Genomic DNA, 24,740 nt, shown 5'->3' with positions numbered 1-24,740 from the left:
AAGCATACTTTTTTCTTTCTGGAATGCCCCTATAGGTGAGCTCCTGAAATCATCATTAGGATAAGTTCTTTGGTCCAACACTGCAAAGTAAGATGGATACTGAAAATATTGAGACTCATCATCCCTTTTGGAAATAAATATCTGAATTTAACTTCTTGTTAACAAGAAGTTGTTAGTATGATGTCCAATCAACAGAAAAACAATTAAAGGTGACTACGTTAGTTCTAACCTTCAATGAAACATCAAATTAAAGACAATTAACAAATTCTTATTTCACTTTTTAGATCCAGTTTTCCAACTCTGTAATTCACTCAGCTATTTGGCATAGCACTCTTCCAAACATTCACTCTTTATTTACCATTCTCCTCCTCCCTGAACCACAACTGCAAGGTCTTTTGTTTCCAGTCCACTTTTTCTTCCGCCGTTATTTTGTCATTCTCCCAATTCTGCATCACAGAATGTCAGATAGAGTGAAACTCTCCTTAGAGGCTAAGTAAGGGTGAGAAATCGAAGTCTCAAGGATAAAGTTATCTTTATCAAGTGGGTCGGAAAATAACGGTGTGAGCACATTAGTAGATTAATATGTTTTGTTGCCATTGATAAACTGTAAATATATGAGTGTCCCAGATTACCAAATCAGAGACCACATCAAGTCAAAAAAGGGAGCCGTATGAATGGAATAAATTATAGGTTTCATATTCTTATTACCTCTTTCCCCATTTTGGAGCCTTCCAACACAGCTTTATTTTCATCATCTTCCTGTATTTTACCTCATTTATACCTAATACCTCAGAAATTATTAATTTAACTTATTCTATATAGTAAGAGAGATTCAAGACCTCATTCTTCCTTGCCTCCAGGAGCCTGAAGAGGTAGGCCACATACTGTGACTATTGGAAAAAGCCCCAATCTTCTCAACCATCTCCCTTTTTCTCTGACTTTCTTACAGTTTGTGATTTAATTCCTTCCACATTATAGGCAGCAGGAGAGGCATGGAAAAGGTGAGCCCTTGGTTTTTGGAGAAGGGCTGGTTATGTGTCTGCCTCCCTGGGCTGTCATCTGACCTTGGTGTATTTCACTAGCAGTCTGGCTCTTGCATGGGCAGGGAGGTAAGACACTGAAATCACCTCAAAAGCTGTGTCCCTTCTCTGCCTAAATTTTGAGAAATCCATTCTTAGTCTGTTTTTCAGACTTCTGTGTGGAGAATGCACTCTCAAGGGGCCATTTATTGCTAGGGCTATCGTTGGGGTAAAATGCAGGGACGAGGGAGTTTGACTAGGTGAAACAAACGAGGCCATTAAACTGCCTTCATTGCCAGCACCTAGGCCACTTGAGTATGGGCAAAAGTAGTTGTTCACCCAGTTTAACTTGGCTCACAAGAAGACTGAACTGGGGATTTGTGTAAAGCCCTTCTCATACTCCTGTTTCCTTTCCCACTCTGCTCTATCGTCTGTGCTTGAACTATCTTAGGCATCTTGAGGAGACTGGAGTTTAGAGTTGGAGAGCCATTTAACAAATCATCTTTAGATTTTTTGACATGACTTTAAATTGTTTGAAAATTCTGAAATCAAATTATGAATGCTGTCTTTAAAAAAATATAAACAGGAAAAAATATGTTATCGTCATATTCTTCTCCCTGAACACCATATTCCATGGTCTCCAATGTATAATGTTGATTGAGGAAATTTCAAAGAATTTTTAATATATTGCTTTGGATATAATTTAAAAATTACTTTTAAAGTTTGTTTTTTTCCTTTTGCTATGGGTGATGCAACCTTGAAATTTGTTTAAGACAAGACACTGAAAGTGTGTAGGTCAAAAATATTCAACTCAGACCAGGATGGGATCTTGACATTTGATTTTTTTGTATTGCCTTCTTCATAAATTGAAAATTGGAAATGCAATTTAAATAAAGCTGGTTTTGGTGGAGTTTTGTCTGTTCTTATTTTTCAAGATTTTACAGTATCTAAAACAACATAATTTTCAGTTTTAAGATATCTCAATGGCTTTTACCTAATTGCATTTGTCTGCTTGCTAGTACAATTAACTATAATTATTTTAGAATTAATTGTAGAAGAGACTTGATGTTACAGACTATAGTACTCACCAGAGTAGGCAGTGAAAGCAGTGTTCATCATGTTAACTTTTTCATACTTAGAAGTACAAGCTCTTTAAACTGTTTTTATTGTAGCTGTTCTGTTCTGGTTGTTTATTGCCAGATAACAAGCTACCTCAAGTTTACTGTTATAAAATCAGAATCATTTTATTTATGCTCACAGATTCTGTGGGTTAGGTATCAGAAAGGGAAACTGGGGATGGTTTGTCTCTGCTCCATGATGTCCATGACCTTCAGATGGAAGGAAGAATACCTGGGGGCTGAGAACTGGAGGCATCTGGAGGTTTCTGTACTCACATTATGGCACCTGGGATAACCTCACTCAAAGGCTGGGCTCAGCTGTGACTGTTGACTTAAGCACCTAAACAAGACCTTCCATGTGGCTTGGGCTTCTTCCAGCATAGTGGCTGGGTTCTTATAGGGAGCATCTCAAAATGAGGAATACAGTCGGCAAGTTCCAAGAGAATTATCAGGCAGGAGAGGCATAATCAATTCAGACCTGGCCTCAGAAGCCACAGAGCATTACTTCCGTCATACTTCATTAGTCAAAAGACGTCAGAAGCCCACCCAGATTCAACCTGAGGAGACATACATTCCACGTCTCTCAATAAAAAGTGTCGAAGAATGTAGAACTATGTTTTAAACCCATCACTGCAGGTGTGATAGATTTGCTGCCCTCCAGAAGTACTCTGACTTGTCCTTTCCTCATTCTAAATCAACAGTACACATTCGTACTGTGGCTGGTCAATGTTGAATATACATATATAACAATTTGCTTACCTTAGAATGCTTTTGATTGCAAATGACAAAAAGTCTTAATTCAAACCAACTTAAACAATAAAGAAAACTTGCTGATAAACCTCACTGAAAATTCTAGCAGTAAGGTAGGTTTCAAGAGAGGGTTGGTTCAGTGACTCAGCAGTATAAAACAATATCTCAGGATGGGCGCGGTGGCTCATGCCTGTAATCCCAGCACTTTGGGAGGCCTAGGCGGGTGGATCACCTGAGGTCAGGAGTTCGAGACCAGCCCAGCCAACATGGTGAAACCCGCATTTCTATAAAAATACAAAAATTAGCCAGGCATGATGGCGGGTGCCTGTAATCCCAGCTACTTGGGAGGCTGAGGTGGGAGAACCCCTTGAACCAGGGAGGCAGAGGTTGCAGTGAGCCGAGGTCACACCACTGCACTCCAGCCTGAGTGATAAAGTAAGACTCAGTCTCAAAAAACAAAAAAACAAAAACAAAAAAAAACAATATCTTCTTTGTATTTTATCATTAGGCTGCTCTTATCTCTTATGTTAATTTTATCCTGCATCTGGTCTCCTTGTGGCTAAAAGATGGCTGTTATGAGCTAACCCCACGCTCAACCAAAGGGCTAAGAAGAGGTTCCTTTCCTCTTCAGGAGCTTCACTCAACTGGAACAGCACAGGCCACTTGCATATCCTTAAAACAGTTGCTAAGATGAGAATTTAGTGCCAACTGGTTTAGATCATGTCCATTCGTGAACTAGTCTTGATTTCAAGGGGTATGGATCACACCAATGGACGTCAGAGTGGGAGTGTGGTGCATCCCATGGCAATTTTGTATCTGCCACTTAGTGTGGGAAGTGAGTAGATTAGGGACTGGGAAGGCAGCCATAATTTCTGATTCATCTTGGAACAGTTTCTGGCCACACAGTTATTTGGCCATAAGAGAATGAAGCTATTTGACATCATTAGCATCACAGTTCAGTGAGCTAAAAGGCCACGGTTCCATTCCTGTTTACTTATTAATACCCTGCCTGTGATTCAGGTCAATGTCAAAGTCAGAGCTCTTCTCGTTGAAGAAACCTATTCGACCTAACAAGGAGGATATAGGCCCTAAAACCTGACTTTCAACTTGATTGTTCTGTTCCATTGGGGAGGTAGGAGAATAGTCATGGGGTTTGTGAATGTTTGTGACTGGGGTATGTGACTGCATGTGTGTGAGGAGACTGTTTCTTACTTTGGATACATTCTGACTTTTACCTGAGAAAGTAGGCTTCCCATCTGAGGCTATGAACTCTTTTTTAAGTGCTACTAATATCTTCTTCTGTTTTTCAGAGGTGACACAGAATTTAATAATGTAGCCTTTTCTGCCAAGACTTTTATTCATTGTTTTCCATTACTGGTCAATGACGCATGACCGGATTCTTGCCCTTATTTTGCAGTTGAGGAAATAGGGACAGAGGGTTAAGCAATTTGCCCAAGACTACACGTCAAAGCAGCAGTAGAACTGGCATTAGAAATCACTTTCCTGGAATCTTGGCTCAGTGCTGTTTTTGAAAAGCAATTATAAAAGTTTCAAAAAAAAAGAACAAATCATACATAGCACACATTTGGGAACCCATTGCTCAGCTTTGGAATTTTCGTAAGAAACAAATATTTACAGATAGGGTAAAATCTCCCTTTGTACCCCTCCAGGTTACCACCCTTAATCCTCCCCTCCTATGAGAACACCAATATCCTGAATTTGATGTTTTGCATCCTCATACACATTTTACTCTATATTTATGTATCCATAAAAATATGGTACAGTTTTGCACATTTAACTATATTATTGCTATTGTTTTGTATGAATCTTTCTATAATTTGTGCTTTTTTGCTCAATATTGTTTTTGTGATATATCCATGTTGACACATATGGCATTTGTGTATCCTTTTTACTTATATTACTTTGCATTAATATATTGGTTTATTCTTACTCTTTATGAACATATTAAAGCTTTTTTGCTATTTAAAATTATAAACAATAATGCAATAAACATTCTTGTAACTTTTACCTCTGAATACTTTCTTAAACTCCATTTGAAAAAAAAAAAGAATACTATTATGGAGATATGCATAGAGACTCAGCTGCCCTGTCTAAATTTTGTGTTAGAATAATGCAGGACTGAGTAGCAAAAGCAAGACTTTTTGGCTATATTTACATTTGAGGAGACACAGTCTAAGCCTAAAACCAATTCACGTTCTGGGTACACCACAATTTTCAGTTGATACATCAGGATCTATCATTACATCTTGAAACCTCACCTATTAACAAACTGGCTATTATTAATGATACTGCTTTCCTGAACCAGACCTGAATTTCTGTAGTCTGCAGAATTTTTATTGGGTTGAAAAAAAAAAAAAAAACTGGCAACAACCCAAGTATTGGGTTGACAGAGGTGTGCTCTGAATAAAGCAAGTTTTGTCACTATAGAAATAGAAATAGCGGCCTAAAAATGTTAAAAATAAATCAAAATTACTTTTCTTGTAAGAAGCACACCATGGGAGAGGAAATGAAATTTCCATGAGACATCATGCCTGTCTATTCTAACACACTCTCTTTATGAGGTGGGAATGGGGAAAGGATGGCCAGGTGCTTGATTTACATTTAGGATCCTTATAGTCTGTTTAAAATGGCTTATTAAAACATTTGCATGTCTATAAAGAAACAAAATTATTTTGATAAATCATGCTCTGTTCTGGAGTCTCAGCGTTCTGAAGAATTTGGTCTATTGTGTTAATACTAGAGCTGGTTTTAGTACTACCAATGGTAAAAACATCAGCAGAGATTTGGGAGAAATTACTGGTACAACAGTTAAGAGACAAAGTTTTAGCCTTGACTCCTCCTCTGACTATGAACTTTGTGAAAAAGTCACTTCAGTCCCAGTCACTTTGGACATGGGGTTGCCCTAACTCAGGGCTTTGCAAATGTTTTATGTTGATCCTAGGAAATGTTAAATAAATGTGGTGTGTTGGAACTACAATTTTTCAAAAATTATGAAATAGAAAAATTTCGAGTGCAATGTATACACTAAGGGTAAATATCATTTCATAAGGTTTTTGTTACAGAGGGGTGTGTGTGTATGACTGCTGTGAGATGTTATGTAAAGTAAGCTTTTTTCTTTTTATAAATTGAGGTATTTTTGATAATTAAGGATTAGGTATACCTAAGGCATACAATTTGATGATGTATTATACATATCCATTATTAAATAATTACCATAGTCAAACTAATTACTACTTCATCACCTCAGATACTTATCACTTTATCTCTCTCTCTCTGTGTGTGTGTGTGTGTGTGTGTGTGTGTGGTGAGAACATTTACAATCTACTCTGTTAGCAAATTTCAAATACATAATAAAGTATTGCTAATTAAAATTGCATTGTTATGTATCAGCTCTCCAGATGTGATGTCTTCATCTCGTGTTAAAGGAAACTTCTTATTCTGTATTGCTTTCAAAACGGTTTGAAAGCCATTTGTACAAGCCTGACTTCAGAAAGAAGCTCAGGGGCTTTCCAGAAGGGGTTAAGCCCTTGTTTAAAACTCATCAGTTGCCCACATTTTCTAGGATGAAGCCCAGATTCCCCAGCAGAACAGAACATGATTCTCCTTCATAAATCTTGCCCCAGGACTAACCACTCCAAGGACATTCTGAACTGCACACTCCGTGTTTCTGCAGTACTGGCTCATGCCTCGTGCCTTTGCTATTTTCCCCCTCAGCCTCAAATGCTCTTGGTAGCTGCAAAGCATTATCTTTGCTGTATGCCCTCCCACACCCACCAATTCTTATAGAATTGTCCAGTGCTTCCCTTGCTTCACAAATCTTTACTGAGTTATGTCATAGCCTGCAGTGTACTTTCCTGGATTTAATAATAGTTTAAATATCCATCCCACCCTACTAGACTGTGGAAATTTTGAATTCGGGTCTTTATATCATAAGAATTTAGGTTCTTCAGGATATAATGAACTGTTCTACCATGAAGCCAAGAAAAAGAATTTATTTCTTTTTCTCATGCACATTCTCTGTTCCCCATTGCTCTTAAAATCATCTTATTATTTAAAAGCAATATGTGTTCATTTAAAATGATATGAAAATGCAGTTGAAGCATTACACTAAGTTGCACAGCCTAAAGATGGCCACTGTTAATATCTAAACTAATGTTTCACTCTGCCTATATACATATGCCAAGAGAAGCCAACATATACACAGGCATGCATGTGCACGTGCACATACACACACACACAAGCACACATTGTTACACAAATAAGTTTATTCATTAATCTGGCCAATTCTTCTTTTCAGCAATGTCAAGGACACTTTCTATGTCACCGATATACCTGTACATAATTTTTAATGGCTGCTTATAATTCTAATTTATGGCTTCCCCTGGGTTTGTTTTGGTTGCCATTTATCAACATTAAAAGCAGTGATGGTGGACTTGACTTCTTATTTCTTGCATGCCATGATTATAAATTAAAAAGCAACCTTATTGTCCTTACCTTCTTTGATTAGCCACCAAGTCCTGGTCTGATTTTACAACTCCCTTCAAGGCATTCCATATTTGGCCTCCTTCCCTTTATCTTTAGGCTGTCGTTGGGCTGTGTCCTGTTAAAATTCCTGTATATCAGAGAACCTTCTACCTCACAATGTGATGTCTTCAGTCAAACTTTCTCTTTTGTATGAGAATCATCTGTAGTTATATAGTAAAGATATGACTTTTGACAACTTTCTCTTTTAGAAACAAATTCAGTGGAATCATGCATATATTTTATATGACTGTTTTGAACCTCACTTCCCTAATTGGGTACAATTCCCTGAATTGTACCCAACCTTCCTCTATTCTGTGGTCATAAAATCCAAGATGAGATATGATTATTTTCAATGGAAATTCCCACCTTACCAACCACTTCTGCTCTTAGATATATATCACTAGTATAGTTCACTAGGATACTTCCTCTCTCCTCTGGAGCTAAAGTCACAAACCAGAACTATTCAGATATATTATTTTGCTAAACTGCAACATCTGGTACAAATTTGAAAAAGTACAAAGCCTCATTGCTACTAAAATTCATTTGTGTCAGTTTCTGTGAACTTGTAAGGAAGATGTCATCTATTTCTTCAGTGAAACTTGGTAACGTAGTTGTAGTCCATCTTATTTTCTCCTGTTTTTAGCCTCAGTTAAAGCTCTCAGGAATTTATCTCTCAGTTTATGGATTCAACAGTAGAATGTATTTTCATACTATACAGTACTTATCCAACCATTCACTTAGACAGTCTTTTTGTTTCTATCACTGTAATATTGAATCCCATCTCACCAAGTCTTGGGGACATTTGGGTCATAACGTACATAGTCTCCGTTTTTAGTATAAAGTGTATGCCATTGATTACCCATGCTTTAGTTGTTAGTATGCAGAAATCTGAGCAACTAGTGTCATTTCCTGCTTTCTACCCAATTATCTCATACTGTGAAGTATAGCCTCATGTTTTTCCGCTTTCCGTGTCATATCTGTGCTTCTTTATTGCGCTGGTTCTCAAGCAGGATATATTTTTCTGTCAGGAGACACTGGCAGTGTCTGAAGGCCGTTTTTACTGTTACCTTGGGAAAGCTGCTACTGGCATGCGAATGGTAGAGGCCAGGGATGCTGCGAAACATCCTGTAATGTACAGTATGGTCTTCCTCCCAGCAAAATATTACCTGATTCAAGAAGTTAATAGTGCCGAGTTCAAGGACACTTGCTGTATAGCAACTGATTTCATGTGTCTTATTTGAACTTTCAGATTTCTCCCACCCCTGAGTTGTTCAATTTAATATATTCTCTTGATTCAGACTAGCTACTCAATGGCAAAAAAAGGAAAGTTATATCTCATGACATCTATGTCTTATGCTTTTGTTAAAGTGAGACAGAAGCCAACATCTTTGTCCAAAATGCTGGTAAAATAGTACTGTAGGACCACTTGATATTACCATAGTTATACAGAATAGAGAATGAGAGAATTAAGCATATTTGTAAGTAAAGAAAAAACCAGATAAATTAATAAGTATGGTTATCCTCAGACACCCTTTGCTTCAAGTGATATTTGTTGTTATAAAATTGTGTTTGAGGCTGGGTGCAGTGGCTCATGCCTGTAATCCCAGCACTTCAGGAGGCCAAGACAGGCAGTTTGTTTGAGCTCAGGAGCTTGAGACCAGCCTGGGTGACATGGCCAAACCCTGTCTCTGCAAAAAATACAAAAAGTAGCTGGGCATGCTGATGTGCTCCTGTAATCCCAGCCACTTTGGGCACTGAGGTGGGAGGATCACTTGAGTCTGGGAAATTGAGGCTGGGCTGCAGTGAGCAGAGATTGGGCCCCATTGGCACTCCAGCCTGGGTAGGCAGAGCAAGACCCTGCCTAAAAGAAAAGTTGTGCTTGCAAATAAATGTATTAAAAAAACCTCCATGGGCAGCTTAATGTGAACACTGTCTCATTTTATTTTTCTCCTTTGTTTTTTCCCCCTTCAGATATTTCACATTTTCAGGAACAAAATGATTTAAAAGCATTACTAGAAAATCTCCTTCAAAATATCCAATCCAAAAAAAGAAAGAATGTAGAAATTATGTGGCTGGCTGCAACGGTAAGCACTCTCATGTCAAATCTTATTTCCTGCCATGTCATAACCAGCAAATATTATCAGTTCTCTACTGTGCAGGGTCCAACCTCTGCACTTTGGGTTACCAGGTGTCATCTTCTATTAGTCCATGGATTAGGCATTTTTACTCTTGTTGGTAGTTCTATCCATAGACTAGAACATAAGATAGAAGAAGATGCACTTAAGAAAGACTCTTGCTCACTTGCTATTCTTACCAACCTTGGATGTGTTCTCCACTCAGAGGAAGTGTCTGTGAGTTTCTTGATGTTGCGTATTGCAACGTCAATTGCCCGTATCACCCAGGATTTTGAACTGCTGCTTTAGAGACATATGGTTTCAACAGAATGTGGTTATCAGATCTCTGATTCACAGCTTCAGTAAGGCTCCTGGACATATTGTTCAGTTAATGAGCTTATAAATGTGTTTGTTAATTTAGATGTTGGCATAGAATTCATTACTGATGGATTGCTCTTGGGGTAATGAACTATATTTTGTATAGCTCTTTCTCATTTAATGGTGCCCTTGGGGTAAAAGAGCTGCCTGTGTTCTCACCCCAGGTTTCTATAAGAATTAGAGATAACAAAAAAAAAAACCCTGTATTTTTAAGCCTCTTATCTGGTAACCGTTGAGGCATAGCTCACATGAAATTTATGAATTGTGTTAAACATTCAGACCCAAACATCCTTTCATTAGGAATGCATCCTTCCATCAGGAAAGGTACATGTTAAAGATCTTTATGATAAATGCCATGTTTGCAGTTTCTGCAGTGTTACTCTTATAATTTGGAGCTCAGGTTAACCATGCTTCTTGAATACTCTATTCATTCTCTAGCCATAGCATAGAAAGTTTTCCCCTACTTCCAGTGCTTCAATTATAATTCAATATCACTTACTTTCTTCTGGGAAAAAGGAATGGATAATTTACCATGAGTCCATATGAAATAATTTACCAAAAGCAAGGCAGAGGAAAGCTTCTTTAGTTTCCCTTCCTGCCTTCTTGGAGCCCCAGGGAAGAACATCAGAGGTAACAATATGAAATGTCGCTTTCAGGCAGCTCATTTACACTGGTTCCATTTAGCACCATACTGTATTACATGAAGGTTGTTTTTAATAGTGTGGCTGCTCTTTGTATCTTCTAAGACCACTACGGTTGTTAATTCTAACAAAAATTTCACAATGGTAGGTCATAAATTGGGTTTTCTATTTTACTGAAAACATGACGGCATGAAGATAGTTTGATACTCATGCCATCTGATGATTTACAAACATATAAATGTGTCATTATGTACATATTGTGAAGTTATGTAAATAGATAAATTAAGGATACACATGTATAAACACAAATGTATATTTTAGTATATGCAGTTTCCCATTTTAATGTATGAAAAAGTTTTTCTATAAATCCCACACATTTCTAAAATATTTTTTTGAAATGTGTATACTGACCAAATATGATTTATTCACAATTCACCACTGAATGAATGATTAGTAGCATTTCTGTTAGCTAATGCTTCAATATTCTATTTGTAAATCATGGGCCTATTTATGATACTTTTAAAATAAATACAGAAATTCCTTTTGATATTTTCCAAAAATGTTTTGTTGATATTTGTTTTTATTTTCCTTTCTTTTTAAAATCTATTTAATGAAATACTGCTTTAGTTAATGTTTTACATTCTAATTGAAAAATATAAAGTGGCCAGGCATGGTGGCTCACACCTGTAATCTCAGCACTTTGGGAGGCCCAGGCGGGCGGATCACGAGGTCAGGTGATGGAGACCATCCTGGCCAACAGTGAAACTCCGTCTCTACTAAAATACAAAAATTAGCCGGGCATGGTGGCACATGCCTGTAATCCCAGCCACTCAGGAGGCTGAAGCAGGAGAATCGCTTGAACCAGGGAGCTGGTGGTTGCAGTGAGCTGAGATTGCGCCACAGCACTCCAGCCTGGTGACAGAGTGAGACTCCGTCTCAAAAATAATAATAATAAAAATAAAAATAAAGTCATTTGGTTTTTTCTTCTTTAAGTTTAAATAGTAAAAGTGAAGATTTAAAGAGGACAAATGACAATCAAGTGTGTTAAATCAATAGTTCAGGTATTGTAGAAATCAAGGCCTAACCTGTGTACTCTGATGGAAGTGCCCTTACCTCCACTAGACTTTAAATTTAGAACATTAAATATTCTAAGTAGGACAAGTGCATATGATAGTAACAATAAATTTTAAGGAATATTAATTCAATTTGAAAATCATTATCTCATAAATAGCCATTATGGTCTATTTTATTATTATAAATATAGTTAAGAATTTTTAAAAATGAAATACTATTTATTTGAAAGGATTAGAATTTTTTAGATGTAAAAAGATTGTATGGAGACATCATGCTTTCACATTTTTCTAGTCACTTATATTGGAAATAGAAGTACCAAAGGTCTGAATTAATAGTGATGTATAAATTCAAGTTTAAGAATCACAATTAAAACATGGTAATAAATTCTAGATTAGCTATATTATTTTACCTTCTTTTAAAGGCGGACAACTTTTAAAGACTGCTTGATGACAGATAATAAAGAAGACCTCTGTTATATCACATTAGATCTATTTTAAATGCACACTGATTAGCATTGTAATGCCGAAGTTGATTATTGGTATCTCATGTTAGAACCCTACCATGGGATAGAAGAGAAAGGAATGGAATGATTCCCCTATTACTCATAAGGCAATGAGACAAGAGAGTATTGATGCTCAGTGATTTTTCTCTGACTTAAATCAGAATAACAAAAAGAAAGAACCATAGAGGAAAACAGAACATAACAGAAGTTAAAAGACTTGATTCTTGAACTTAAGTAGAGTTCTGTTTGAATCCTGGTTCTGCTCTGTTATGTGCAAGTTACTTAACCCATCTAAACCTCAGTTTCCTCATCTGTAAAATGAAAACAATTATACCTTCCTCTAGAGTTCTGCGAAGTTTATTTATTTACTTTTGTTGTTAATTTGGGAGGTTTTTTTTTTTGCGACAGGTTGTCACTCTGTTGCCCAGGCTGCAGTGCAGTGGCATGATCACAGGCTCAAGTAATCCTCCCACCTCAGACTCCCAAGTAGCTGGGACTACAAGCATGCATCACCATGCCCAGCTAATTTATTTATTTATTTATTTTAATAGAGAGGAGACGGCCGGGCGCGGTGGCTCACGCCTGTAATCCCAGCACTTTGGGAGGCCGAGGCGGGTGGATCACAAGGTCAGGAGATCGAGACCATCCTGGCTAACACGGTGAAACCCCGTCTCTACTAAAAATACTAAAAATTAGCCGGGCGTGGTGGCGGGCGCCTGTAGTCCCAGCTACTCGGGAGGCTGAGGCAGGAGAATGGCGTGAACCCAGGAGGCGGAGCTTACAGTGAGCCGAGATCGCGCCACTGCACTCCAGCCTGGGCGACAGAGCGAGACTCCGCCTCAAAAAAAAAAAAAAAAAAAAAAAAAATAGAGAGGAGACTTTGTTATGTTGCCCAGGCTAGTCTCAAACTCCTGAGCTCAAATGATCCTCCTGCCTTGGCCTCCCAAAGTGTTAGGATTACAGGCATGAGCCGCTGTGCCCGGCCCCTGTGAAGTTTATTAAAAAGAGCAAATGTATATGAAATTTCTTAGTGTTGTACCCTAGAGCACAGTCAATTTGCAATAAACAGTGGCCATTTCTATTGTTCTCCTTTTTAGTATTGATGAGTAGTTCCCTTTTCTGTTGTGAGGCACCATGAGGATGTTTAAAATCTCATAACATAAAGCCAATACTAGCAAATGTTTCTTAAATGAAAAATAAGAGAATATTAGCTATATACGATTTGAATCAATTGTTTGATCCAGGGAATATAGTTTTTTGTTTGTTTGTTTGTTTTTTCCTCTTTACAATGACGGTGTTATTTCTGAGCTGGGATTAGTTTAGCATTGTCATACACTGCAGACCAGGCACCCCCCTTGGGTAGTGTGCTGCGTCCTCTGCTGGATAGTTTACATCTTATGTGGCTTCAACAGTTCCATGCCTCATGTACAAAGAACTAAGTAAATTGGGTCCATTGCGTTGGCTTTTGAAACGAAAAGGTAATGCTTTTACATTTGATGAGACCGATTGAACCAATTGACTATCATAAACTAACAGAAACCCAAATTTATATTTGATGTGTTTAGACTAGAAGTGTTTGGAGGAGGCCGACACTTTATGGTATTACAAATGAACAAGAAACGTTCGTTTTTACCTATGTTACAGATTTGCCGCAAACTGAATGGTATTCGTTTCACCTGTTGTAAAAGTGCCAAAGACAGGACATCAATGTCAGTGACACTTGAACAATGCTCAATCTTGAGAGATGAGCACCAGTTACACAAGGACTTCTTTATCCGAGCGCTGGATTGCATGAGAAGGTATCTCACATGTTTTTCAAGTTTTTTTTCTTTTAAGGTCATTTTGAGTTGTTTTTATTTTTTTTTTCAAAATACATATTTTATTGGAGGACTAAATATTTTAGAACTTTATTTTCATGGCTTATAGCTTATGACATGAGAGATAGATCATTTTCTCCACCTGTATAATAATTTTATCTCTATCTATATTTCCCCTACTCATTTTAGGCTACTTTTCTAAACTTTTCATTTTTAGAAAACGTGGCTGTGTACACATTTGATGACATGCATGATTATATATGATATTATATATTTTATTAGCTCATTGGCTCAAGTTAAGGGGCCCCGAAAATCTCATATATAACACTGTAAGAGCAAGTTTTCATGATGCATAAGTATTTATGAGTACTTGCAAAATAAAACTAACTCATTATCCAAACAAAAGCTTTCCAAATTACAACTAATAGGTGATATTCCCATGGCCCACAGAACCTCTGGGTCAGTAACCTCCTTTCTAAAGTTATTTTCACATCACTCATCATGAAGATGGGATGACGCTGATACTTTAAAATAGAGAATTAATATGGTTACTCTGCCGATATTTAAAATGCTGTGCCCGAAGTCATGTTTCTTGATTCATTTCCACAGTAATTAAATCTAAACTGTAAGCCGTAATGGGAAGGAAAAAGTGCTTCATTCACAGTGTCTATCAGCAAGGACACACGTTAATTAAAAAGTTAAGCGAAATTGTCTCTTTGCTGAAAAGCCTAGCTCAGAAGCACACTAGGAAGCATGGGACAGGTTCTGGGTTCCCAGAAAGGAATGTCATGTGATTCACTGGAGAGGGTTGCTTCTTATCTAGCCTGCCATTAGCTATCAGTTTTCTTTTAACTGCTGCAGTCTTTCATTGGTGACATTGATGTTTGCTTGTGTTTGTTCTATGCCTCTATGTTTTCTCACTAACGAGAGGTTTCTGAAGTTCTGTATTTCATCCCATTTCATGTCTCTTGGCATTTTCATTCTTCCGTGGAGCTCTATCATAATTTTTTGATAAATGTGTGAGGATGTCTTAGAAGCCTGACATGAACATCTCAGCTATATACAACATGTTTGGTTGATATAAAAACTTCTTTCAAAAAATAATATCTCAGCACTAATGGTAAAATACCAAATTCAAGTATGAAATCTTCAAATCTGCAGAAAAAGAACAGAAATGTCACTATAGATGGAACAAAGGTGCTTGGTGAGAAATGCAGGAATGCACGATATTATAGGTCAGGTACACCATGGGACTAAACTGATTTACATAACAAATCTTCTGGAAGATGAAATTGGTGTGCCTGTTTATTTAAGATAGAAGAGGGGACCCTTAAATTAGACATAAAATAATTCAAACAGGTAAATAAAGGCTATATATTTACTGGACATGTTATACTATAGAACAATATATTTTGGTATTGCCTATGATGGACATTATATATGCAATACATTTGCTCATGATATAGCATTTGTGATGATTCATTTTTGTGTTTTTAAGGTAAGGCACTAGAAATTTAATCTAAAACACTAAAGGCTTAACTTCAAATCCCTAGTATTCTGGTGATCTTATTCTTCTTTTGGTTTTGTCTGTATATGAGGACCGTGCCAGAGTGTGAGTGTTGGCCTGTATTAGTGTGTATGTATGCATGTATTTAAAGAAAATAAGATGAGTTCTTTTCTTTAATAACTGCCTTCATTTCCCTCTGGGTATTTTGCCTTACAACACAGGCTCATAGGTTTACAAGCTTTGGCAACACAGCAGAGTAGATATGAACATGAGGTTTGGGAGCCAGCTAATTTGAATCCAGGCTATATGCCATACATTACCCATAGGCAAGTTAGTCTCTCATTGCCTCTTAGTGCCTTAGGGCAAGTTACTCAACCTCTTGTACCTCTCAGTTTCTTCATCTTTTAAAACAGACATGATAATAGTAGCTCCATTTTAGGAGTGTCTCAAGGATTAAATGAATTGATACATGTACAGGAATTAACAATGTTTGGCACATGGTAATCACTAAATAATGTTGGTTAAAAAAATTAAAAAATCAAGGGCTGTGATGTTAATACTCTGATTTTCCATGTGCAGTATAATCTAGCTAATTATGATCCTTGTAGTTTTATGTTTGTGAATATTTTACAACATAAGATTGGACTACAATAGCATATATTAAAATGAAGTGTCCTGGCAGCTCTTGTAAATAAGGTTTCAAATGCAGTATCTTCCCTATTTAAGAAAATCAGCTCTTTAAATAGCACTTTAAAAATGTGCAAGTGTTTGCAAATGCTGTGTTAATTATGGAAGCATCACAATCCCTGAATAGGTTTTTTATAAACATTTTTGATGCTAATGTGTATCTAGAAATAATTGTAGAATTTAAGATAAAGAAGTCACCTTAGAAATTTCTTATAGATATTTTTATACGTATAACTCTTATAAATTTCCTACCCCACATGCAACAGTGAGTGGTTCATGAATAAACATTTCTCAAGTTACTGCTTAATGCTGATTGATTACTGGGGTCCCAAAATTCTGGATTCTGACAATATTTTACAGTTGAGTTTTTTGAGAGGAAGCAGATTTGCCCAGCTCCTCACTCTGCCATCTAGCAAGTCCCACCCTTCAGACAGTGGTTTTTAAATGAACATCAGAACCACCTCTGGAAATTTAAAAAATACGTATGTTTGATTGGTGTGTTAAAAGGTGGAAGGATGGGAAGGGAGTGAGGGATGAGAAACTACCTGTTGGGTACAATGTACACTATTCAGGTGACATTTACACTGAAAGCCCAGACTTCAGCACTATGCAGTATGTCCATGTAGCAAAGATGCACCTGTACCCCTTAAATCTATTTTAAAAAATGTATCAAGATGTAGTTTAAGTTATCATCATCTTGGGTTCAATTTTATAATAAAACAACATGTCCTATACTAAAACGCAATACATATGTTTAGACCTCATATGGATTATAATTGAGAAGATCTGAGGTGGGTCCCAGGATTTAATTTTTTTAAGAACTTTACAGACATTCTGGGGAACAACTCTGGATTTTTAAAAATCAGTGTTTTAAAGGAATTTGATTTGTATGTTTTTGAATTTACTGCAACTTTTAATTTTATTTAACATCAGTTGCAGTTTATTTTACCTTTGAATTACTCCAATCACCTTCCAGGCTAATTTCTCTGGATTTCTTAAAAATTCACCAAGGTTTCTTCATCATAAAAACTCAAGGGAAAAATAAAGTTCGCCAAGGTTATCATATCACTCTTTATTTAGTTTTATTTTGTCCTTATCTATATTAAGTATTTTCTATTGTATTGTGCTTATCTCTGTAGCAGTTTCAAATTATTTACAATGAGCAAAGGTATATAAATGAAAGTAAATAAATAAAGCTCCATTTGGCTCTTATTCAGAAATCCCCTCACAAGAAGCAGCTCTCTGAAGATAGAGATTTTTGTTTCTCTTTGTTCACTACTATATTTCCAGTACCTAGAACAGTACCCAGTGAACATAGTATATATTTTTTCTCAATAAATATACAATAAAGGAATACGTGAATGACATGGGTTTCTAAAACTTTGGGGTCCTATGTATTTGGTGGTATTGTGCATACATAGGCATTTTAAATTAAGCATATGAAGTTATCACTTGATTGTGACATATTGATAAGCACAAGTTGTAGAATATGAAAGTAAAAGTCTTATTATTCTAATTCAAAAACAAATAAGCAAATATTATCCTAATTCAAAAACAATAGAAACCATTTCAGCTCACCACCTGAATCCACCCTTTGTACAATTGTCAAAAAATTCAGACTTCCTTTTTTCTACTTATCCAGTATTACTTTCAGCTGCACACTCCTGATGGGGCTTTCGGGTACCATCTGTTTGATGAAATGGCATAAATGCCTCTTCAGATTAGAAAATTAAACACAAGGTGTCTGGGTGATCTGACTCTCTAAGGATCTCTTAGTGGTTGCCTGTATCATTAAGACCAAAACAGTGATTCTTAACCCTCACGGTCCATCAGAAATCTAGAAAACTTTTTTTGTTGTTGTTAAAGGCAAAGTCCCACCACATACTAGTTTCTAGGGTGGAACCATGATTGAGAACCACTTGACTAAAGTCTACTTTATTTAAACCAATTTTAACTTAAATCAGTAATTGATTTTAATGACATTATGACAAGACTATAAACCTGGTATGTCTATCCTTTCCTTGAGTTTTGAAATGTATGTGTATTGCAAAATTCTACCTTGATTACCTACGGCACAAGTTGTACCACAAAGGTGGCTTAATAATTTGCAGGTTTTTTTTTTTAAGAAAGGGAGAATACTTTATCAGAATTCAGTTTTCAGTTTTGGACTCTCCATGGAATGCTAAGAGCTGTCTTGTCCCAATGCATTTGCAGAAAGCATTTTTAGTAGGAATTTCAGACTTCCTATTAATCAAACTTATATTTGATTAATAGACTATTAGGATTGGACCTTAAAAATACAATAATAAATTTGACTGGATTTTAAAATGTCATATTTGAACAAAAAATAATTGTATAGGGAAATTTAATACCTCTATAAAGTAAATTAAAACAAAAATACCATTGTACTATTATTTTTCCTTAACAGGAACTCTAGGATGATGACTATACAAACTAGTAATGTGACACCATAGTTCTCAATTGTCTTTTGTTTTATACTATGTTACTTTCTCAATCTGTCATGGCTCCTTAAAATTAGGATAGTTAATATGCCATTAGTAAGAAGACTCAGGGTAAGTTTCAGCATATACCTATGTATCGCCCTTGCAATACAGGGCTTTAGTCATTCTATTTCAGTAAATATTGAATTTATAAGAGACTTAAAAGGCCCATTGGCCTTATTGAGTTTCATTTATCAAATGTCATATTCTCAACATGTTGCACCTTAATTTATCTGTTGGGGGAGCATAATTTATGAAGTATTCTGCTTTATAAGTAAATGACTCTTAACCAATTGATGTCAGTAAAAGATGTATTTGCATGACTTCCTCCCTGATAGGGTTAACTTTTAAGTAATGTAGTTCAATTATTGTTGAAATAAAAAAGTTTCTTCCTTCTGTCTTTAGTCTTCTTTCCACTTGAGCTTATTTTTTTCTTTGTTTTTTGATTGTACTTTTAGAGAAGAGCTGCTATTATTTCATATTATATCCTGTTTCAAATATTAAAGAGAATTATAAGCATTGTCAGCATAGGTAATTGAAGTTTGCAGCTTTTTTAAATTTTATTATTATTATACTTTAAGTTTTAGGGTACATGTGCACAACGTGCAGGTTTGTTACATATGTATACATGTGCCATGTTGGTGTGCTATTTTTTGACTACTTGAAAGGGATGTGTTTGTAGGGAACATCGTAATTGGGAACAGTTTTTACATGATTGCTAGGTATTGTCTCCTCCCTTGAGAGTTTCAGTGGTGTGTTTGCTACATTACTTCAGTCAGTATTTGCAGCAAATAACAGGAATAAGCTGAGAGAGAGAGTCACCTTCATCTCAGGGTTATTAATAAAAACATGAAAATTGACCTTATTTGGGATGTTTTTACTTCAGCTGAAGGTGAGTTGAAAGATACTGCAAAGAATACACATCTTAGAAATCATGTTAGAGCAAGTAGCTTTTAATAAGCCATCCACTATAAACCCCAAAAGAGAACTGATCTTTCTGGGGAAATCAAAGAATGGCCTACAAAGGACTTCAACTTCCTGAACAAAATGTATGTGCTAATTTTAGTCGATCTTCTTCCTATATTCATGCCTGACAAGATTGTCATAGTATTCTATTGACAGAAAAATGATGATTTTGAAGTCTATTTCTTTCCCATAATTTCTTTTGTTGATAGTGTTTGTTTTCCAGTCATAGCAACTTGAGACCCTGTGAGTGTGGAGGCCATAGTACAGAGCAGCCATCAGCTTTATCCACACCTTCCCAAGTCAACCACTTCTTTCAACTCCCAAAATTATTAACTAAGTGCCTAGACATAGAAGGATGTGAAACATACATTTTAACTTAATAAAATAATACAATGGAAATGAATCTAATTGAAACAAATACATTTAACTTATGCCACAAACACAGGTTTTTAAATCCAGGAAGACCTGGAGTTAATTCCTTATTCTAACACTAATTATCTGTGCAGTGGTGGACCCAATAATTAATCTCAAGGCCTCAGTTCCCTAATGTGTGAAGGTGAGATGATGCTCCATTGCCCTCTTGTGAGTGTTGTGATAAATGAGATGACTTACTTAAAGTCTCTGCACCCAGTGGGCATGAAGTGTTCTGCTGAGAAATGTTACCCTTGCTCTCTACACTCTCCCCATCTCTATCTACCCTGCTTGTTCTTCCTTAAAACATTTTTCTCTAAAAGTGCATCTTTGGATATTGCTAAAATGGGGAAGTTCTCCTGGTCTTCGAGGTCTTAGGAAAAAAGTCTCAGGATTAACATTTGGTTTCTGAAAGGCTTGTCTCTCAGTGACAGTGGGCTAGTGGGCTACAGGGTTTGGAAATCTTGCTAGAGCCCTAGCTATAGCATCGGGGAATCTAGAAACAGCTTAGCTTAGAGTCGGGGTTAGTGCATATCTGGGGCCCCCAGAGAGCAGCACTCAGCACTCAGTTTGTGGAACTAGAGAATGTCTAACTCCTGAATTCCCACAGCTTTCACTGGCAAGTTAGGATATCCTGTCATTAATGTGTCAGGAGCCCCACCTCTGGAGGTGAGTTGGGAAAACAGGTCATTAATAGAAATATGTGGTCGTCATTTTCATAGTCAAAAGTGAACATCTTTTGTATATCTACTATGGCAGAGTACCATGCTATACAAATGGAGAAACACATTTGAAATTATAATAGCCACTAATAGTCAATGAGGACTTACTATGCACTAAGAATAACACTAAGCATCCTATATGGGGAAACTGCTAATTCCCACAAGAACAGAATCAAATAAATGAGTCCAGAGCATAGAAAGTGTTCATTATTAAGTGGTTCAGAGGATAAAAAGAATCACTGTGGCCAGGAGGTATCCTGGAGGAGGTAGAATCTGAACTGTGTCTTAAGGATGCATACAATTTAGGTAAATTGCCAGGAGTTAGGAAAATCTATATTAGAATTATCTAAGTGGATAGGCATAGTGCTTATTCATTCATCACACTTGTCAAGTGATTTTGCTTACGTAAGTGTTGTAATGTGTGGCACATTGAACAACTTATTTTCTTCAGCTGATATCAAGTTTTTGAGATCTGTATTTATTTTAGATCTAGTTATCTTCTTTTAAACTTATATAATAATCCCTTGTATAAATAGACCACAATTTATCTATTGCCCTAGTTAATTTTAGGTAACAGCAAAACATCAGATGTTTTACCAACATCTGATTACCAACATCTGATTACCAACATCTGATTACCAACAATACTGTAATAGACATTCTCACATGTATATCCATGTATATAAACCAGTAGGTATAATGGGTGGTAAGGCATTTGTATTTTTAATTTTGCTAGATGCTGCCAGGTTGCTTTTCCAAAAAACTATACTAATTTATAAGCCACAAGGCATGCACATGTGTTCCCATTTCTCCACACATCCCAATACTTGTACTGTAAGAGTTTTTAACCATCTGATGGATGAAAAGTGCTATCTTTGTTTAAGTTATATTTCCTCAGTAACACAAAATAAGATTAAATATCTGTCTAAACATTTACTGGCCATCCAGATTCTCACTCATCTCATCTTCTGTGTTTCATATAATGGAGTTTTGCACATAATTGCAGATTAGGAAAGGTTTCCAACATTTATAAATAAACCACTGGCCTGTTGTGTTTAAGTTACATTTAGAAGACACTGTTTCAGGAGTGGTGCATTTTTTTAAAAATGTGCTTTATTTTTATTTTTTAAATGAAAGCACAGTGGAATAAGACAGGAGCATGCCTTGGGTTTGGACAGAGAATGCATCATGCTATGACAGGAGCCTGTGACATGATGTGAAGCTTTTTAGCCGGGAGGGGGACAGGGCTCCATTTTAGACGAGGGAAAGACACTTCCAGCTGAGAAACAAAAACCTATAGTTGATTAGAGAGATGATTGATGCCTTTGCACTTGGAAAATGAGGTGTAGCAAGAACTAGTCCAGGAAAGGTCTCATTTTCACTAAAGAAGGCTGAGATGCAGGCAGCCCAAACCTGAATGATCTATGGAGAGCAGTTATGCCAAAATCTAGAGTCTGTTTATGCCCCTGGAAGGTTGAGACAAGAGAATCAAGGAAGTAATTTTCATTTCACCACCTAATGATTTTTTCTACAAACACCAACTGCCTTGTCCTAGCCAATGATATCCATGAATTCATATATTCAATATGCCTATTATGTTTGTCCTCATATACAAAGAAATCCAAAACCATTAATTCAGTGAATTATCATTATACTGTCTAAAACTTCTTGTCTTCCATCAGAACGCTTGCTATACTCTGGTAAACACTGTCATAAAATGGCTTCAACCCTTCTTCTAACTTGAATATTGGTTATAGTGCTCTAGACACTGGTTCAAGGGAACAAATTGGATGGCTTCACGGGCCAATTTCTAAAGAAAACTGAACTGGGAGGCACCTGTATTTATGAATAAGTACCCGAAATGTTGCAAGCTTTTCTCCTGATCAGAAGACCACAGATGACAGAGAAGTTCAAATGCTAGGCATAATATATTAATGTTCAAACGGTAATGGCCTAAAGCCCTATGAGCAAAAATGCATTATGCATAATTACACCCCATTCTGTTCCATTTAGTGAGCCTATCAGAACTCATATGAGTGTGAATGACATCATTATGGGGATCAAAACTGTAATTTATAGAGCATATCATTTGCAAAATTGGTATTTTATTAGTAACAAATCACATGTGATATCTCTCAAATATCATAGTATTATTTAGGGGTAATCACTGCTCTGAATACCCTAAAATCTAACAATTAGGCCAGCTCAGCAAAGAGCAGGCTGCCCCACTATGGCACATAAAGTGGATAAGAGGAAGGACTTTGGAATTAGACTGCCTGATTTCTCCACTTCTTAGCAGTGGGAATGAAATTCTAAGAGGGCTTAGGTTCTTTATCTGTAAAATGAAACAACATATATAAAGAAATTGGTAACTGGGTATAGTTCATAGTAAGCAGTTGGTAAAGTCAAACTTATATTGTAGTGATAATTTCACCAGCATCCTCATCTAATAAGGTTGTCATGAGCGCTAAAAGAGACAATGATCACTGATGCACTTAAATAGTACTTGTTACACAGTGAGGATCAGTAAATATTAAATGCTGTCATGGCTATTACTGATGTGTGGTGATGACTGTTATTACTGTCATTATTGGTTCTTTGTCATGGCAGCTTCCTATCACATTGTTTTTACTAAACTGTAAATGGTTGTTATGTCCTCAAACTATATTGAGGAAAGGTAAAAAAAAAAAAAAAGTCATTTCCACTATTCATATCATCTGTTGCATTGGTTCTCTTTTATTTACTTATTTTTTTTATTATCCTTTAAGTTCTAGGGTACATGTGCACAATGTGCAGGTTAGTTACATATGTATACGTGTGCCATGTTGATGTGCTGCACCCATCATTTACATTAGGTATATCTCCTAATGCTATCCCTCCCACCTCCCCTCACCCCATGACAGGCCCCGATGTGTGATGTTCCCCACCCTGTGTCCAAGTGTTCTCATTGTTCAATTCTCACCTATGAGTGAGAACCTGCGGTGTTTGGTTTTCTGTCCTTGCGATAGTTTGCTGAGAATGATGGTTTCCAGCTTCATCCATGTCCCTACAAAAAGGACATGAACTCATCCTTTTTATGACTGCATAGTATTCCATGGTGTATATGTGCCACATTTTCTTAATCCAGTCTATCACTGATGGACATTTGCATTGGTTCCAAGTCTTTGCTATTGTGAATAGTGCCACAATAAACACACGTGTGCATGTGTCTTTATAGCAGCATGATTTATAATCCTTTGGGTATATACCCAGTAATGGGATGGCTGGGTCAAATAGTATTTCTAGTTCTAGATCCTTGAGGAATCACCACACTGTCTTCCACAATGGTTGAACTAGTTTACAGTCCCACCAATAGTGTAAAGGTGTTCCTATTTCTCCACATTCCCTCCAGCACCTGTTGTTTCCTGACTTTTTAATGATTGCCATTCTAACTGGTGTGAGATGGTATCTCATTGTAGTTTTGATTTGCATTTCTCTGATGGCCAGTGATGATAAGCATTTTTTTCATGTGTCTGCGGCTGCATAAATGTCTTCTTTTGAGAAGTGTCTGTTCATATCCTTTGCCCACTTTTTGATGGGGTTGTTTGATTTTTTCTTGTAAATTTGTTGAAGTTCTTTGTAGATTCTGGATATTAGCCCTTTGTCAGATGGGTAGATTGTAAAAATTTTCTCCCATTCTGTAGCTTGCCTGTTCACTCTGATGGTAGTTTCTTTTGCTCTGCAGAAGCTCTTTAGTTTAATTAGATCCCATTTGTCAATTTTGGCTTTTGTTGCCATTGCTTTTGGTGTTTCAGTCATGAAGTCCTTGCCCATGCCTATGTCCTAAATGGTATTGCCTAGGTTTTCTTCTAGGGTTTTTATTGTTTTAAGTCTAACATTTAAGTCTTTAATCCATCTTGAATTAATTTTTGTATAAGGTGTAAGAAGGAATCCAATTTCAGCTTTCTACATATGGCTAGCCAGTTTTCCCAGCACCATTTATTAAATA

General features: G+C 36.6%; 1 protein-coding gene across 8 annotated transcripts in view; it reads left to right on the top strand.

Moving 5' to 3' along the window:
• INPP4B (inositol polyphosphate-4-phosphatase type II B) overlaps positions 1-24,740 on the top strand; it is an 809,117-nt gene that overhangs the window by 741,702 nt on the left and 42,675 nt on the right. For all 8 annotated transcript variants that reach the window (XR_008679096.2, XM_055384744.2, XM_019025935.4 and 5 more), the window contains 2 exons: positions 9,404-9,516; positions 13,786-13,940. Coding sequence is in view for 7 of the 8 variants with exons in the window: in XM_055384744.2 (XP_055240719.1) it covers positions 9,404-9,516; positions 13,786-13,940 (268 nt within the window). In the remaining variant the exon portion in view is untranslated. The remainder of the gene's footprint in view (positions 1-9,403; positions 9,517-13,785; positions 13,941-24,740) is intronic.

Source organism: Gorilla gorilla, chromosome 3 (assembly GCF_029281585.2).
Source record: "Gorilla gorilla gorilla isolate KB3781 chromosome 3, NHGRI_mGorGor1-v2.1_pri, whole genome shotgun sequence".
NCBI lineage: Eukaryota > Metazoa > Chordata > Mammalia > Primates > Hominidae > Gorilla > Gorilla gorilla.
This window is presented reverse-complemented; position numbering and strand designations above follow the sequence as displayed.